The sequence below is a fragment of the Fundulus heteroclitus genome, chromosome 24 (genome assembly GCF_011125445.2).
Source record: "Fundulus heteroclitus isolate FHET01 chromosome 24, MU-UCD_Fhet_4.1, whole genome shotgun sequence".
Classification (NCBI taxonomy): domain Eukaryota; kingdom Metazoa; phylum Chordata; class Actinopteri; order Cyprinodontiformes; family Fundulidae; genus Fundulus; species Fundulus heteroclitus.
In genome coordinates, this window is record NC_046384.1 from 20,434,868 (window position 1) to 20,454,158 (window position 19,291).

Consider the following 19,291-nt stretch of genomic DNA (forward strand, 5'->3'; position numbering starts at 1 on the left):
TACTTGGCTTGTGGAAAACTGTCAATGTGACATCATGTCGCTTTCTCTTATCTGTGGCTTTTTTTTTTTTTTTTGCTCTCAGACACATGTCAGATTTGTGGAGTGAATGCATATATTGAAGGTTAATCATGCACACATGTGGACTCTTTACTAAGTAGCTGACTGCACATGATTATATTTAGGAGCAGTTTGATTGTAAATATCTATTGAATAGAGAACTTTGTGGTTGTATGGTGACAAAATGTGAAAAAGTTGAAGGGCTTTTCACATTTTTGCAAGACAGTGAGATGATAATAATTATAACAAAAACTATTTTATTTCCTCCCAACATTGGAGTACAGTTACAGTGAGGAAGCCTAGTCTCGTTCCGAACCAGCAGCATGTGTTAGGTTTGCAGACTTACATCTGACATCTCTATTGGATGTTTGCACTGGGGAAAACAAAACCTCTACCATCTTTGCACATGACCATACAGCTGCAACATAGTTGCTATCATACATAAAACATTCAAATGTTTCATTTAATAAAAAAAAAAAAATCAACTCTGTTGTGGAAACAGGAAAGAGTTCTCAAATGTGGGCACACCCTTGTGCTCTGTGAACCATGTCCTTCTCACATCAGTGAAAGGAGTTTCACTTCAGTATGAGAACATATTTGACCTGTAAACACACCCTTACAACCCTGCTTCATACGTCCATTTCAGCCATCGTTTTACAGCTGAAGAATTTTAGCAACCTCGTTCTTTTTTTTTTTTTTTTTTTTTTTTTTACTGGTACTGTTGTAATGAACAAAGCCACTCAACAAAGTATAACTAACAAACATTTATCTCAAACTTACGCCAGTATGTTTTTGATAAGTCACTTATTCTCTGGAGTCACGGGTGCACCCATGCAGCAGCCACTAAAATTTAAGATGGCAGAAAGCAGTCATGTTCTGTTAAATAAATACACAGATAAATATGACCACCTATATAGAAGCAAGTGTTTTTGGCATTTTGCTGCTCTGGAAGTGTGTTTTTTACGCAATGCCGGGACGGGAAGACATCGGCAATGTTCTTAGAAAAGCAATTTGTGTTGTCCATCAACTTGGACAGAGTTATAAGGCGATTGGAAGAAGTCACCAGCCACAGTATGTTAAACAATAAAGTTTAAAAATTACAAGGAAAGTTATGGAACAATGGCATAACCCCATTTTTTTTCAATCCAAAACCACCCAAAGCCTTTAGCACCTGGTAGCCTATGTTAAAATATATTTAAATGTAATGTAGCAGTCTGAATCCTATTAAAAAACAATTAGGTCATGTTTTCCCCTAATGAGAGGGGACGACATCCTATTGCTCAATTTAAAAATAAATGAGTCAAATCTGTACGTCATTAAAATGTATTTATATTAACTGAAGGCAATGGTGGGGACAATGGGAAAAGTTGAAATCAACATTAGTATGGTGAAAAAGGACCCTCTAAGCTGACTCTTAAACCAGGTGATCAGAGCAGATCAGGTTTCTCTCTCTGCTTCCGGGTATTTCTCAATACAACAGGTCTTTTTTTTGTCCGACTAAATTGTCCAAGTTTCAATGAAGAGGCCACTCCAACCCACTAGATCTTCATGATCAGAGCTGAAAAGTCTGCAAAACATCAGACACCAGATTGATGAAGCCTAAGATCGCATGAAGCAATAGTGTCAATGGAGATAGCATGGTGTGGCATGGGCCTAATCCTTCCACCGACTGTTTATGCAGTCATAGAAACTCAAACTCACAAGACTGTAAAATAGATTAAAAAACATGCCAAATTCACAAGAAACCCATTTATAAGTGTATATGATCAATATCAGTTAAATTTGTTGTCAAATCGTACAATAGAACTGCTTTTGAAAGCACTTACACAATGTAAACACTGACCAAGCCCAAGTGTTGCTGAATGAACTCACGGAAATACACAATCAGATGTGTGCAGTGCTGTGAAATTAGATATTGCATGCAAACAGCTCCTGGGGAGGAAAAAAACTGACATGTTGCGTTCTACTAATCTCGGCCATTTGATTGTCGTCTTTCGCAGCTCGTTGTGACTTTGCAGCCAGTTTAATTAGCAGCACGGTGCGAAGTTTTCAAGCCTTGTTCAAAGTCCGGGCATAAGTGGCTAGTACCGTGGCAAGAGGCTTCCATCTGACTCCGACGTGCCTCCCTTTGTCTGCTGCTTCAAGTGCAGGAACATATGAGCAAATCTGGACAAACAAAAACATGCTGGGGGCAAAAAAATTTTAAAAGGAAACTACGCAATGCAATTTAAAACTGACTTTACGTCACTCAAATATGCATGGGGAATGATTGCACATGTTAGAATACGGAGGGTACAGTGAAGGCAGGCCAGGCTGCAGAGCCATATTCAAACCCTCTTTTATAAATATTTTACAGTCACAAACTTCAATGTGCTTGACAGGATTTTCCAGTGACAGAGAAACATAGATTACCGCATAATTGTGCAGAGCATCATCTTAAAGATGATTGAACTCTAACTACAGGATAATCCAAGACAACAAGTAATGCAGGAGGCTGCAAAGAACAAAAGCTGTGAAGTTTATTTAGGGGTATCAGAGTGAAGGGGGCTGAATGAAGCTACATCCTCTCTCTCTCTCTCTCTATATATATATATATATATATATATATATATACATATATATATATATATATATATATATATATATATATATATATATATAGATAGATAGATAGATAGATAGATAGATAGATAGATAGATAGATAGATAGATAGATAGATAGATAGATACACCCCTCATGACCCCAATAGGGATAGGCATGTTGGAAAATGGATGGATGGATATATTTATACACACATACATACACACTGCTAAAAAAAACAAAGGGAACACTAAAATAACACATCCTAGATCTGTATGAATGAAATATTATTATTAAATACTTTGTTCTCTCCATAGTTGAATGTGTTCACAACAAAATCACACAACAATTATCAATGGCATTTCAAATTTATTAATCCATTTTCAATCCATCCAGGCAGATTCAACTTTGATGCAGTGTCTTTAAAACAAGTCAAAATGAGGCTCAGTAGCGTGTGTGGCCTCCACATTCTTGAGTGACCTCCCTACAACGTCTGGGCATGCTCCTGGTGAGGTGGTAGATGGTCTACTAAGGGATCTTTTCCCAGACCTGGACTAACGCATCCGCCAACTCCTGGAAAGTCTGTGGTTGGAGTGAGACATAATGTCCAGATGTGATCAACTGGATTCATAGCAATGCCTTTGTCTGGCAGGAACTACTAACACACTCCAGCCACATGAGGTCTAGTATTGTCCTGCACTAGGAGGAACCCAGGGCCAACCGCACCAACACATGGTCTCACAATGGGTCTGATGATCTCATCTCTATAACTAACGGCAGTCAGACTATCTCTGGCGAGCACATAGAGGGCTATGCGTCCTCCCAAAGAAATGCCACCCCACACCTTTACTGACCCACTGCCTCCTGGTAGCGCCTCCATGCTCTGGACACTACGCTGACAGACACAGCAAACCTTCTCGCCACAGCTCGCATCGATGTGCCATCCTGGATGAGCTGCACTACCTGAGCCACTTGTGTGGGTTGTAGACTCCGTCTCATGCTACCACTAGAGGGAAAGCACCGCCAGCATTCAAAAGTGACCAAAACATCAGCCAGAAAAGCAGAGGAACTGAGAAGCGGTCTGTGGTCACCACCTGCAGAACCACTCCTTTATTGGGAGGTGCCTTGCTAACTGCCTGCAGTTTCTACCGGTTGTCTATTTCATTTGTACAACAGCAGGTGAAATTTATTATCAATCAGTGTTGCTTCTTAAGTGGACAGTTTGATTTCACAGAAGTGTGATTGACTTGGAGTTGCAAAGTGTTGTTGAAGTGTTTCTTTAATTTCTCTCTCTCTCTCTCTCTCTCTCTCTCTATTTATATATATATATATATATATATATATATATATATATATATATATATATATATATATATATATATATATATTTTTTTTTTTTTTTTTTTTTTCTGCATGTGGAGTTGTTCTCTCCATGCTTAGCCGTGACGCATAGCAACAGACTGGATGGTGACTAAACAGGCTCTCTGATTATTTCTTAGTCATCCAAGGAAGCTCATTATGCTAGTTAGACAGTCACACTGTGATCTGTTTACTGGAGCCCGCTCCTGTAGAAGAAGCCCACTGTGACAGTCCTCATCATGAGATTACAAGATTACAGAAGGTGTGGACATGTGTTCCCTCATGCTTGATTTGATTAAAACTCATACTTAGATACTCACATGTCTTCAGATAAGAACGCTTTGTGTTCCGGCTACACGGCTGCCTGACTCATTACCAGCCCTCATCTTTTACCCAGAGGGATAAAAAAAAAAAAGAAATAGATGAACAGACCGATTCTACACAAGCACTATGTTGTCTTTCTTTTTTTCTCTCTCTCTCTGTGGTTCATCTTTTTGTTTTTCCGACAAGTTGGTTAATTTTCTTGGACATAATCCACATGAGTATGTATACTGAGTTAACATAGACATTTATAATCAACTCTGACCAGATTTCCTGTCCATGCATCCCCACAGCATGATGCTGCCGCCACCAGATTTTTTTATTTTTATTTTTTGTATTCTGAAAAACCAAATATAAAGTACTCTTTTAAGAGTTTTGTGGCACTTTGCTTTGGGATGAAGCATTGTGTTCATGCATAATCTCCTGCAATGGATAGCTGCTGAACAATAACTCACCCTGATCCCATAGAAATGATCTGTTTCTTCATGTGAATTATAATAAGGCATGTACAAATGTACATGTATGGGACCATTACCACCAATTGAATCTGCAGAGAAGTACTTAAAATATAAAGATCAGCTACCCAGGTGCAGATGCCCCTCACTATCCACTAAGCAGCCATGCAGGACACACAAACACAGAGATGCAAAGCGCTGTCACGTGACTGGGCAGGGCCTTATAGGTGTGGCAGCCCTGACTGCTGAACAGGGATTAGAAGGGAGCAGAAATTTCTTCGTCTTTCCGGATCACCTCTCTCTAACCGATTCCACCCCAGGATGGGGAAAAAAGCTGACGGAGAATGAGGCCAATCAGTGGACACAGGTTAGTGTAAGGGCACGCAGTTACATTTATTAGATGAGTTTCTGGATGTGACAGCGAAGGGGAGACACACAGCCTTCTACGAGCGCTAATCCCTCCTGCTTTAGGAAGCACGGTAAGCTTATTTAGAGGCTAGCATTACGGCCTGAACAACATGGCTGAACACAGGGAAGGCTAGCTCTGTCGGTATTCTTAGGAATTCTACGTCTCTAGAAACTGCACTCTTATGTCTAATTCTGTGTACGGTCACATGATAACTGCTATTCGTTTCTGCACACTCATGCAGGAGATTGCAGAACTATCATTAGTCCTTGAACCTTTTCACTTTAGAGTTTAGTGTTTGGGTTTTGTGCTGATTTGTGAAGGAGAAGAAGGTATTCTGGTCAGATGAGGCCAAGATCGAAGTTTTTGCCTTCATGCAAAACTAGCAATTTATTTCCCTCTGAACACTGAACACATCATCGCAAATGGGAAGCATGAGGGTGGTAGTATCATGCTGTGGGGATGCCATTCTTCTTCAGGAAGCAGGCCAGAGTTGGGGAGCTATAGAATTCAGAATTTTGTATTGAATGCATTTTAACAACAAATTTTAAAACCTCCTTTTCCACAACTATGCACTATTTCATGCTGGTCTGTCACATACCCCCCCCTCCCCCCCACAATACATTGAAGTTTGTGGCTTTCTCTCACTCCTGCATATTACCCTTGCAATCAACCATTAGTAGAAACTTTAAGTCGTTTGTTGGGAAGGCAGGTATAAAATCTCTCCCTGGCTTGCATGAATTGACGTATATTTGTTAAAAGATGTCGCTCAGCAGATGGCTCCATTTTAAATCTGAATAAGTTCATTACTATACAATTAAACCTCCAACGTTTATAAGATGAAGAGGGAGATGATGAGGGAGAATGTTCCCTGTCCATCAACTGGCATAAATGGGGATTGAAACAAAAAAGAATGGAAATAAAGTGCATGAGAAACCTATTCAAATGATGCAATTCAATAAAAATATGTGTACCAAACTAAATAGAGAAAGAAACGATCAGCAAGATAGGGATGAAAGGTGGGTGCATGTTGGTGAAAGGGTGAATTGACCTAAAGCTATTTGGACCCCCCCCCTGTCCTCCCATTTCAATTCATCATCACTTGTACCTGGGTCACCCTCTACCCAATAATTAGGAAATGTGCCTTGCCAGTTCAAGTGAACCAAACCATTAAAGGATCGTTGTCACTTTTTACTGATTGGGTAGTACTCATACAGAACAGGGGCATTTTTCCATCTGGCCAGTATGGCTCACTGTCCTGGGCGGCACTGCCGTGGGGGCGCCAGAGACAACCGAAAAAAAAAAATCTTTATTCCACAGCACGACCAGCGAAGGGGAAGAAGGTGTCCGATGTGGACAATGTTAGCATTGTGAGAAAATATGCCGATACACCACAACAGGCTATTTATTATCAACATACATGTATAGAGTATATGTGTGTAAGTCATGTTCACTAAATTATACCTTATACCGAAAATAACAACTTTCAAGTGGGTACATTTTCTTAAATGGAAATATGCTAAGCTATTAAGCTAAATAATTGCAATTCCACTTTATATAGTTCAAAACTGAATGATTTCAGTGTGAAAAGGAAGAATAGAAAAGCATATGGCTCCGTCCGAATACCCTTAACAATAGCTTCTAGCTCCTGCTACTGTTCCTTGAACTTTAACGGGGTCAACAGTAAGAACTCTACCGTGGGTGGGAAAGGAGCTTCGGACTGCTGTGCCGATTTTGGACAGCCTTTAACTCCGACGTCATTGACGTGACGGAAACGCACACGGAAGATGCGAGACAAATCTGGGCCTACAGCCTTCCGAAAATCAACTACAAAGTGTGTGCTCTCTTCTCTTCGGACATTTTCGCTGATTTGCGTAAGGGAGCCGGGCTGATGTCACATTACTTAACGTATGTGGGACACCTTACATGTTCTTAGTGCCGGTAAGAAACATTGTGATTTCCCTTGGCAAAACTAGACATGGGAGGAAGCATTCTGGCTACTTTTCCTACCTCCTTCCGTACTGACTGAACTATTCGGACAGCACTTATCATGGCAACCAATGACGCACTTCCTCTTTGGCTAAAGGGTCCTTGCTCTATAAGGGTATTCAGATGGAACCCATGTCCCCTTTAAAGAGGACTTCCTGTTTTAAAAATTAATTTTTTATTGCTCTGACATAATATTCTAATTTGAAATGTCAGGTTTTCATAAGCTGTGAGAGGTCAATCATCATAATTAACAGAAGTAAAAGTTTGAAAACGTCATTCTTTGCGTAATTGATGTGTTCCACTTGTATGGAGTGAATATTGTCTTAAAAAGATGTTATATCTGTGTAGGAGATTCACAAATGCAGATTCCACATACAAAGTCAAGCATATTTATTTTCAAATCTCGAAAATATATTTACAAAGACACGTTTATTTATATAAATTTGTTTATTTATTTGTATGTCACATTTTTATATTTGTATTTTGTTTATTTATTTGTATGTCACATTTTTACATTTGTATTTTGTACTTGGATATTTATAAATGTATGTATATGTATATATATCCTTTTATATTTATTCAAATCTTTTTTATATTTATTCAAATCTTTTTAAGACAATCCTCACTCCATACTCTTAATTCATTGTGTTGATGAAATAAATTGAGTTGTCAAAAAAAAATTCCACTATATGTATTATGACTATTTATTCAATCCATATACATTTCTGAATAATTGTGCTTTTTGTGCTTGGTTTTGTGGGGGGCGTGGTTCTCAAAGACTCGCCCAAGGGCGCCGTTGCTGCAAGGACCGCCCTTGACATTGCCTACATAAAAAAAAATAAACGAAGGCAAAATCTGTTTCGGCCATATAGGCCAACCCTTATCAATACAGGCTGTGTAAAAAAAATCCCCAAAGCAGCTGTAGTGAAAAAGAAGTAGCGGTGTGCGCGCGCCTACCACCACCCACTGCGCACCGTCAGGAAAGGGGGCGAGTGTATGAATCAGGCGCGTGCAGCATACACACACAGCTGTTTAGTTGCCACGCGCCGCTGCCCCCGTTGAAAGCGAGCGGGCAACTTTAACCGAAGCACACCTCAACGGGTCACAGCGGAACAACAGAGAGCCACGACGTGACTGGCAGGGACGGGCGGCGTCGAAGTGGAGCTCACTGACGCAGCCCGTCATTCCCCGGGGGAACGCTTCGGTTGCCAACGCTGGTTTCCAGGCAGCGAGGTCTTCCCTGACATCGCTAACTTTTGAGGAACTTTCCAAGGCAAAAGTAGGGAAATAGCTTTTATCAGCCTTACATTTCGTCTCTAATGAGGTAGTTAAAGGAGTTATTTGTAGATAGACAGAAACAAGGATTTAGTTGTTTTCTGTTTTCATGTCCATTCTAGGTGCGCTTTCATGTGTCATGTGGAAATGACACACCCAAAATATTAGTTTTGAAGGTAACATTTCAGAGGGAATTTTCCACCTTTTTAAATAGACGTGAATGAATTAAGCCTTTAGTTGTTGCTATATTTTAAGTTTAAGTCCAAGGTTTTTTTTTTTTTTTGTTTGTTTTTTTTTTTTTTTTTACTATTATTAATATATCAAACAAATAGTGTACAAAGACTCGTTGAGGTACAAACATTACAACATGGGTAGAAAAAAAAATGACAAAAAAATGGGGCCAAAAAATAAGAACAGATACATAAACAATAAGGCCAATGAATGATTATATAAAGGTAATTTCCCAAACTGATTATAGAGCAAGATTTAAAACAAAAGAAAAGTAGAAATACTGGCAGTTACTTTTTTTGGCAGAAACAGATTTCAAATGTTTCAATCTAAAGCTCAAATACCACCCTTATCATAATCTTTAAAGAGATGTGATCGTTGTGTTTTTTTCCCTTCTTTATTATGCAATTTATGTGTGGTGCGACTTGTACTCCGGAGCGACTTATAGTCCGGAAAATACGGTATTTATTTTTTACAAATAAACTCTCAGAGAATATTAGTGGATGAGCGGCGTCTTGAAGTACAAGGAACACAGCAGACAGGTCAGGGAGGAAGTTTAAGTATAGTCCATATAAAGGTAATTTCCCAAACTGATTATAGAGCAAGATTTAAAACAAAAGAAAAGTAGAAATACTGGCAGTTACTTTATTTTTTGGCAGAAACAGATTTCAAATGTTTCAATCTAAAGCTCTAATACCACCCTTATCATAATCTTTAACGAGATGTGATCGTCGTAGATGGTGAGTTTTATTCCTCCAGATAAATTGAAAGATTATTGAATTGGCTTTTTTTTTTTAATGTCCAAGGTTCTGTAGGATCCTAAGCAGGTTTGTGTCAAGGGCCAAATGCGCTATACTCAACATTTTCTTTTTTTTTCTTCTAGTTGAAGTAAAACTGTTTCAAATACATTAAATATAAATATTGTCTCAGAGTTCCTTAAACAAACAAAAACCCTAATCCTTGCCCCCAACTAATCAAGCTAGTTTAATCTGGCAATCATTTCATCTGTTTCAGCATTCGTTTCATTTAATATTTTTTTGTATTAAAATCCATTAAGAAATAATTAAAACTGTCACTTCTCAGTGTAACTGCAGAAGGATGGCCTAAGTGTTATCCCGCCAACTTTTGACAGAAAATAAATAATATGCTGCAACTTAGGAGTATAGAATACTTAAAAATAAATACTTGGATAGTTATCCTGTTTTAAAAATGTTTTCTCCACATTTATTCTCTTCCCGCATTTCATTTATTTCCCGTCCCCCCCTCGGAAAATCATTTTCCTAAGTGGCACTTATTTACATTAGCGTAGGAAATTGGCAAAGTGTTTGATGCCGTGGCGACCATCCGCCGGTTTTATTGGGTGGGAAACGTGTGTTCCAGGAGGTTAACCTGATCCTGGATGCAGTGTCCGATTCCCAGTGGCCTCCTGAGCGCTCCGACCGTCCCAAGAGATGGAGGAAGGGAATCCTCTGGAGAGGGAGCACTCCCTGCGCGTGGTTCTCCCGGCGGGGATCGAAAAGAGCATTACAGTGCATGGAAGGTATGCTTTACTGCTTTTTTCTCTCTCTCTCTCTCTCTCTCAACCCATGGCTGCTGGAATCTGTAAAGCTGCTGTAAATACAGTGACGTCTTCAGAAATGGGGATCAAGTTCTCTTATTTTCGTCTTTTCAGCAAACCGGTGATGGACTTACTCGTGACGCTCTGTGCGAACTACCACCTGAACCCCTCGGATCACACGATTGAGTTCCTGTCGCCCCACAAGAACAACGTCAGCTACAAGCCGAACTCCCCCATCGGCTTGTTGGAAGCCGAGAAGATTTTGTTAATGCCCAAAGGGACCGAAGACAAAACCAAGAAGCCGTACATGCCGGAGGTAAGCGTTTTAAAAAGGAGGAGGAGGGGAAGAGGTGAAATCCTCTATTAGAATCTCCGTTCTCTTCGCAGGCGACTGTGCGTTTGCTGATCAACTACAGCAGGTCCCGTAAGACGGTGGTGCGGGTGAATCCCAGGCTGCCGCTCCACATGCTGCTGCCGGCCGTGTGTGACAAGTGTGACTTCGACGTGGAGACCACCGTCCTGCTGAGGGACGCTCAGGCCAAGGAGCCGCTGGACCTGACCAAGACCCTGAACGACCACGGCCTGAGGGAGGTGTTCGCCGCAGATGCGGCAGCTCGGGACCCCGCCGACTGCCAGGACAGGACGGCTGAAGGAGGTGAGCGGAGCGGCGGACCCTCAGAGCCCCCCCCCCCCCCCTGTTGGCTGGCATTCACTTCACTTTCCAACCTCAATATTTAGCGTTTTTGATTGAGATTTAATGCGACAGACCAACAGATTTGTGCATAATCTTTAAAGTTGAATGCCTTATTTACCGTATTTTCCGGACTATAAGTCGCAGTTTTTTTTTCATAGTTTGGCCGGGGGTGCGACTTATACTCTGGAGCGACTTATGTGTGAAATTATTACACATTTTTACCGGTATATCATTACGCCTGTTATTTTCACCCCAAACCGCAAGAGGGCGCTCTAGGCCTGCGTTGAATCAGACGTAAGAGACGTAGAAGCGGAAGTGCCGCATCTTCTACCTGCGGAGTAAACGGAGTTAGGGCTGAACAATTAATCGCATTTTCAATATAATCGCGATTTAAAAAAAAAAACGCAATTTCCAAATCGCAGAGTCTGCAATGTTTGGCTATGTAACAATTAGGGAATTAGCCACGTCCATTAGGTGTTGGTAAAATGTTTAAAGTGGGTTTGCCTCCACATGGAAGGGAAGACAGTTGCAGCAGTGAGATAATCTAATTTTATTACTTGTATTAGAGTTTATATAATCATACATAACATTAAGTACAGCTCAATCAGTTTAATACATAGACTTGCTTGTTGGTTGGACTTTATGTTCAACAAGGATTGATGTCCAAATCAACTAAAAGCTGTTCTCTTGAACAATATTCTGATTAATAGAAATATTAAAAGTTCTTGTTTTGAATAGTCCTTGTTTACAAATGTCTTTATTTAGAGGTAATTTTTGTTGCTTGTGGTTAATGCAGAGAAAAGTCAAAATTGCAATTTTGGTTGAAATATATTGTAGGCAGAATAAAAGGTAATGCTCTGAGTTTAGATGCTGCGGGTCTTTTAGCAACTAATCTGCACAGCGTGGAAACAAATTGATTTGTTGTTTGTATATGTTTAAAAAGACATGATAAATTAAACTGGAAAAAAAAATCGCATTAAATCGCAATATTAAGGGAAAAAAAATCGCAATTAGATTATTTTCCAAAATCGTTCAGCCCTAAACGGAGTTATTTGAAAGTGACACAGAGGATGAAGATTTCACTGGATTTTAGTTATTTGGAGTGACACGGGCGCTTTGGTTAACTTCTTCGCATGTTATTTATGCTACAGTTATCTGAATAGCTTTTAATATGTTATGTTAACATACCAGGCACGTTCTCAGTTGTGTCATGTAGCGTAAGCTAACCGTACAATTATTCAGCCTCTTGTTGCCTCCGTTCTATTTTTATTTAAAATTGCCTTTCAAGATGACATGTCTGTTCTTGATGTTGTATATTATCAAATAAATTTCCCCCAAAAATGCGACTTGTACTCCGGAGCGACTTATAGTCCGGGAAATACGGTATTTATTTTTTACAAATAAGCCCTCAGAGGTTTTTTTTAAGAGAATTTTAGTGGATGAGCGGCGTCTTGAAGTACAAGGAACACAGCAGACAGGTCAGGGAGGAAGTTTAAGTATAGTCCATATAAAGGTAATTTCCCAAACTATGAACATCTCAGCAATAACTCTTTTAATACATCATCCAGTTGAAGGAGGCAGTAGGAAAAAAAAAAAAAAAAGCATGGCACTACTGCAAGCCCACTAATGCATGGTAACTTTGGAGGAGCTAATAATGGAACCATGTTCCACTATTAAAAACAAGTCTTTTCCTGTTGTTTAATCTGACCTGAAATTATAAATTTGTGCTCACGTTTTCTTGCCGCAGCCGCTGGCTCACCTACAGAGGTCGCCTCACCGCCTCCACCGCAAGGTAACGCACACGCGTACACGTGGCGGTTTAACGCGAAGTACAGCTGTTAATTATCTATTGTTACAACCGCTGTTTTTTTCACTGCAAAAACAGAACTAAAAATAAGTCTCATGTTTTTGAAATGACTGTATTTTTCCTTGATTTGAGCAGGTAAATAAGACGATCTGCCAATAGAATAAGATTGTTGCAGTTAAAATAGGAACAATTCATCTCCATCATCTTATTTCAAGTGCAGTATATCTAGAAAGAATCTTCACCAGCATGCAGTATATCTAATTATCTTATTTTAGGGGTCAAAATACTCATTCCATTGGCAGATAATCATATTTACCGGCTCAAATCTAGGACAAAAACACTAATTTTAAGAACATTTTACTTATTTTTAGATCTGTTTTTGCTTCTCGACTAATGAAAGCTGTCTGCATTTCCCAGACTTGCAACGGAAGCAGAAGAAACGAGGCTTCTTCAGCTTTTTCAGAAGACGGAAGAAGAAAAATGAAATGGTATGGGCTGTGGGGGGGGGAAAGAAACGTGTTTTATTTGATAGAAAATGTCCCAAGTCTATAGCCCGGTTACCCATTTCCCTTTTTTGGTAGAACGGGACCGCGAGCGCTCCTACGTCTCCAGGCCCGGCCCAACAAACGAGAGTCCGCGGGGCTTCGGAGAGCATCTCGTCCACCAACACTCTGCCCGCAGATATGAGCAAGAAAAGGCTGGCGCCGCCGCCGCCTGTGGCCGTGTCCCAGAGCGTCCCCAACAACCTCAGCACCTGCTGTGCCCAGGGAGCGCAGGTAGGCGGGTGGCTCTCTCTTCCTCTTCTTTAGCTGGCTTTGTTTCAGGCTCCAAAAACAGCTTTTGTGGCATTTAAAAAATCCAAAAATTATCCCCGCAGTCGTCCGGGGAATCTACTTCAAGGAGTACGAAAAGGAGGGCTCCACCTCCTCCCTGTGCAGCCGCCAAAGAAGAGCAGAGGTTGGGCACTGATGTCGGAGGTAAGGCTAAATGTTTTTTATTTAACCTTTATTTAACCAGGAAGTCCCTTGAGATTAAGATCTCTTTTTTTTCGAGGGAGGCCTGGCCAAGACGGCACACCAGTTAAAATACAAACAAAAGTACAACATAGATAAAATCTCACATAGAGGAAGAGACGGGTCACATAGGGCAGTTACATTTTTCAATTACATGACATTTTAACATGGCTTTAAATTCATTCAATGGGATTGGATCATTTAAATGGAGCAAGTTTTGTAAATTATTCCAAGACCATGGAGCAAAGTAAGAGAAGGATTTCTTCCCCAGCTCAGTAAAAACCATTGGAACCTGGTAAGAGCGCCACCTGGTGGAACGGAGATGAAAGTGACTGGAATTTAGCTTGAGGAGATTACATAAATATGCCGGCAGTTTACCCAACATGGCCTTGTATATAAAAATATAAAAATGAAGTTGTCTACGTAGACTTGGTGATGACCAACCTACCAGTTCAAGGCTGATGATGATGATGTGCAAAAAGCTCGTTTGATTACGTAAACGGCTAACGTCGCAGGCAGCCTTCCAGAGGTATTCGCACCCACAACCTTGACCTTCACTCGGTTGGGAGTTGGAGAGGAATTCGTCTTTAAATCATCCCCGATCAGCTTCTGGACTGATCTAGTTTCTTTGACGTGAGATGTGTGGCGAAATTACCCTTGCCTTGATAAAAATAAATAAAAAAATCTTTTAAAAATGTCTTAGATCTTTGAGGAAAACACCTGTGAGTGAAAATAGGAAAAAAGGGACACGGGGCAAACTGAAACCTGTGACCAAACCCGGGCAGGAAAGTGAAATCTGAAGCAAATCAGAGACTTAATTTTACCACGAGCGACAGGCCCAAGTATGAATTTTGCAGGACTTTATTTAGGGATATCAAAGATAAGGAGGAGGAATACAAATGTACTCCACACTTTTCAGATTTAATCTTTTTTTTTTCACTTTAAACCCCATTTAAACGTTCCATATTACAATTATGCACCGGCCTACTTTGCTTTTGTCCGTTGCATAAAACCCAAAGAACTGTAGTAACATTACAACAAAGTGGTGTGAACACTTTAGCACGACCAGGCCAGCGGTGATTCGCCTCAAATCGAGATTAAGACGTCGCAGCGAGCGAGAGCTTTACCGGCTAAACCCGGCACACGTTTTTTTTTTTTAGCTTTTGTAAGTCGGAACAGTTTAACTCCATCCAAGGCAATTAAAGTGGGCCAGGACCTCGTCCGTGGAACATCTGGGTTTGGAGAGAAATGCCTCTGTTGTCCAAGCTTTCATCCCGCTGCCACTCCCTGCTGCTTCTCCTCAGGGCGTGCGTGGCTCCTTCCTATTGATCGCCTGTAGACACAGTGACACTGCGCCAGAGATTTTACTTCAGGAGCAACATTTGATCGTTTTGCCGAGCTCTCCAATTAATGACTTAATTGCTTGCGACCGACGTGTAACTCCCACCGTGTTTGTGTTTAGCAAAAAAAAAAACCTGTGGCCCTGCTGAGCTGGTGTTGGTGCAAGGCGACTCCCAGCTAAAGAGTTTATGGTTGATAAACATACTCCTCGTCTCCCACTGCTACGCAGTCTCGGTCGCCCATAATGGGAAATTCCATCAGTCCGTAGCTGAACAGATTTACTGGCTTTGCTGCTGTGTGTTGGAGCTTTGTGAGTGTTTCTTCTGTTGCATTTGGAAACTTTTAGACTGAAGCTGAGCTCTTTCTGCTTCCTGCTTCCAGACTCTGTCCTCTGAAGGTGGGGGTTATCTCTCCTCCTTCCACCAGCCCTCTTCCTCTCTCCGTCATCCCCCCCACCGCGTCGGCCTCTTCCTTTTTCCCGTCCCGTCTGCCTTTCACGGATGTGTCACTGCTGCCTTTGCATCTTAAGTCATTTCTGCTGTTTAATTATTTTTTTTTTTTACTTCTTATGTCTCTTATGTCTGTTGTAATAATATTTGATCTTAGTTTTGTGTTTTTACCATTTATTTCCATTTCTCTGTGAGTGGGATTTCACTAATTATTATGGTGCCTCTCAATTTAATAAGACAAAGTATCAGTATTTTAAAGTGTTGTTTTTTTCCGTCTTTATTTACTAAATATTATTTACTTCTATTTTATCCTTTTTTATGTTTTTATTTCTATGAAAAGTTTTTCTGTGGTAGTTTTGTATTTTTCGATAAACTTTTTCCCCGCTTTAACAATAAAAGTGAACAGAATTTCAATGAGTTGACATGAATGTCTTTGTTCGACAGTGTCTCAAAGTATTCACACCACTTGAACTCTTTCACGAAAAAAAAAAAAAAAAAGATTTCACCTGACAGATCAACACAAAGTTAATAATTGTGCAGTGGGAGGTTGTTTCTTTCCCCCCTACACATAAAATCTGAAAAGTGTGGAGGGATTTTTTTTTGTATTCACCTCCCCATATACTCAGATACTCTTTACTACTTTAAGCCCTGCAGCCAATAGCACGCTTTCTTTCACCTTGGCCCAGTATCTGGCTCCATCCGTCTTCCTGCCAGCCTGGACCAAACTCCTCTGTCCGTTCTGAAGAAGGCCAAACCCAGCTGTGTTTCTCTGCTTTGCATGTTGGCCCAAAAAGTTCCCCTATGGTCTGAGCAGCCCAGATTACCTGCTTCCACATGTTTCATCAGTTCAAACTTTAAATGTCACATCTTAAGACTTCCTTGCTAAACCACCTGTGCTTTTCCTTCCACGGTAGTTCTGTGCGCTGCCTTGTGTTGTTGCCTTTAAAGCCAATAAAATCATCATCATTCCACTTTAGCAGAGCTTGACAGTGCGGGATGTTTATTTTCCGTATAAGCTGCCTCTATAAATGATCAGTTTTCCCATATTTCCTGTTTTCTAAAGAGTCCTTGAAGACTCTGGAGGAGCTGAGAGAGGCCGAGGATCCCCAGCCGCTGTCATCCTGGTCTTCAAGCCCGTCGCCGACTCCTCACCACGAAGTACCCGCTTCCTTCCGGCCTTCGTTTCGGGGGAAAGACTTGTCCGACGCCCGCTCGGCCCTCGCCAAGGTCCTGACGTCTTCGGTTTCCAAGGGGACGCTGGTGAGGCGTCTGCGAAACTCCGCCGGCTTCCCGAGCTTCCAGGTCTCCTCCTGCATGTCCCTGACCTCGACGTGTCCGGATGACGGAGACGTCTGCGCGGAGCGCGAGTCCGCCTTCAGGTCCAACCTCCCGACTGAGGGCGGGTGGGAGGACCCGGTACAGAGGAGTGGATGGACTTCCTTCAAAGTGGTTCCCCCGAAGAAAGCGGGCTCCCCGGATCCGGAGATGACGGCCCAGGATCAGAAATCGGCAGATGCTGAGTGTGAAGCTCCGGCTACGGGGGGAAAAGAGAACAGAACAGAGGCGTGTGTTAATCAAGCTTCCGGTCCGCCTTCACCGGACACTGACTCAGCTTTGCTTGAGGACAAGGCGACCAGCGAGGAGCAGAAGGAAGACCTAGAAGTGGCACCTGGAGATCCACCTGCGCTGTTGGGTGCTGGTGACGGGGAAACGGCCGACGGCGCCCACGTCGACTCGGACATTCGTAGCGACGCGTGTCCGAGCGACGACCCGCTTCCATGCAGTTCGTGCACCGACGAAGAGGCCGAGGAAGACGTTTCACACGAGGACGAAGAGGAAACTACCTTCCCTCCTCCTCCGCCGCCGGTTGTTTTTAGTGAGGACGCGGCGGCTGCGGAGAAAGAAGTTTCCCGGGCTTCGCCGCCGTCTTCCCAAAGAGCTGCTCCCAGCCTGAACGGGCATACGAAGGCAGGCGACGAGTCTTCCTCTGCTGCGGCTGAACAGCCTTTGGACAAGACGCCCGCGGCCCCATCCAGGTTCGCCCAGGCCGTAGCCATGGCCGTGCAGCGGTCCCGCCTGCAGACGCTAGGCTTCGGTCCAAGCTTTGGCCCTCAAGCCTCCGGCGGACCAAACGGTACTCTTCAATCGCCTCCCAGGTCCTCATACCAGTACGGTAAGCTCCAAGCTTTCAGGGCCTTTTTTTCCACATTACAACTTACGCTTAGACTCTTAACTTCTAAATTAAGACGGAATTATTTGTTAAATACTTTAGTCGGGTTGGATGGGGATCGCCTCTGACGCTTAGCTGCCAGATTATTGACTAAAGCTCGGTCACAGCGGCGACTTGACCACTTTGCTTTGATCTAAACCGTCTCATTGTAGTTCTAGCTGTGTTCAGGGTCCCTCATCCACCACCGTGCCTCGCCGTGAAGTCTACACTCCTTAAGACATGTTTGTCTTTTTGTCCCACAGGAGCCTGACCTGCATCTGTCAGCAGCTGTAAACGAGGACCAAGGACACCGGGCTCAGGGTTTGGCCCGACTCGGGCCGGCTCATTCAGAGTTTAGTTTTCTATAAGCTATGCTTTTTTTTTTTTTTTTTTTTAGTTTTCACTTCATGTTCACCCGTTGAAACAGAAATGCTCTGCTGTGGAGAATGCCAAATGTACACACACACACACACACACACACAGGAGTTGCTGACCTAAGGATAACATTTCTTCTTTTACTTCCTTTTTACATTACATTCAGAATGTGCCAAAAGGGATGTAACGCTGATATGAAAGGCTTTTCGTCTTATTTATTTAAACAAATGGAATGAAGTAACTTATTGGATCATTTCTGTATGTGTTGTAAATATTGTTTGTTTGAAAAAGCACACTCCCAGGACACTGATGATTTTTTTTTTTTTTTCAGAGCGGTTTGGTTTTCAGCCAGCAGGTGGCAGAAGAGTGTTGCTTGTAAAAAAAAACAAAATGAAAGACCCTGAAAGCTTTTATTTGCCAGACATTTTCATACAAGCCATTCCAGTGGATGTATCACTGTTTATAAACAACATATTTGTTGCATTTAAAAAAAAAGAGGAATTATTTGCAAATTGTGAATACAGAATAGCATTCTTCAAGATCCTTTTTCAGGGACATGCCTAGAATAAAACGTGTCCAATAAAAAGCTGCATGAATTATTGCATTTTGATCATTTCCAGCAACAAAAATGGGATGGGGTGGGGTAGGGGGGGATGCAACATTCCTGTTGCAAGCATCAGTTTTATGCCAAGCATTTCATCGCCCTTGTGAGTAAACTCAGTCCACTTTGCTCGCGATGCACTCGCTGTTGTCTTCAACGGACCGACACCTCGGGGCAATACTGCGCAGCTATACTTGGGTGCCAAAAGAATCCGCACTGCTATATGTATCGATCCCAGCCGCGGCCTTGGAGGAACAGCGGGGAGCTGTGTGAGCTGGAGACCCAGCCAGAACCGCCTGTGGCTAAAGCTCCCAGTATGCCAGGCCTGGACTGAGTGGGCTTGCTTCAAGAATCCCTCTTTCTCTCTCTCTCTCTCTCTCTGCTCCATCCGAAGGCAGAGAGAGAGAGAGAGAGAGGAGGGCGGGTTGCTAGAGGATGATGGGAGGTGACCATTGACCCTGTCGTGTTTCTGTAGTGTCCCCCCCAAGAGGAGTCGCCTGGCCCTCAAGGGCACAGTTGTGTTGCACTGCCATTGTCATGAGAAATGCCATCATGGCCCCTGAGGGAGAGAGC

The 19,291-nt window shown here is 42.1% G+C and overlaps 1 protein-coding gene across 2 annotated transcripts; it reads left to right on the forward strand.

The window, feature by feature from the left end:
- Positions 1–4,991: 4,991 nt before the first annotated feature.
- Positions 4,992–18,360, forward strand: cobll1a (cordon-bleu WH2 repeat protein-like 1a). Of its 2 annotated transcripts, none has more exons than XM_012875831.3 (10): positions 4,992–5,140; positions 10,052–10,211; positions 10,344–10,545; positions 10,617–10,884; positions 12,671–12,715; positions 13,148–13,218; positions 13,312–13,506; positions 13,608–13,707; positions 16,597–17,706; positions 18,006–18,360. In XM_012875831.3, exons 2-10 carry the CDS (start codon positions 10,123–10,125, stop codon positions 18,011–18,013), a joined length of 2,088 nt encoding a protein of 695 aa, XP_012731285.2. In that variant the 5' UTR covers positions 4,992–5,140; positions 10,052–10,122; the 3' UTR covers positions 18,014–18,360. The 2 variants fall into 2 exon arrangements, with proteins under 2 accessions (XP_012731285.2, XP_021178924.2); XM_021323249.2 differs by lacking the exon at positions 4,992–5,140 and adding an exon at positions 8,030–8,447.
- Positions 18,361–19,291: the final 931 nt, after the last annotated feature.

Bases quoted from the DNA above. Each gene is read 5' to 3' on its own strand.
- cobll1a (XM_012875831.3), top strand. From the start codon at position 10,123: ATGGAGGAAGGGAATCCTCTGGAGAGGGAGCACTCCCTGCGCGTGGTT. The intron at 10,546-10,616 runs GTAAGCGTTTTA...TTCTCTTCGCAG, and splicing joins AGAAGCCGTACATGCCGGAG to GCGACTGTGCGTTTGCTGAT. The intron at 13,708-16,596 runs GTAAGGCTAAAT...TGTTTTCTAAAG, and splicing joins GTTGGGCACTGATGTCGGAG to AGTCCTTGAAGACTCTGGAG.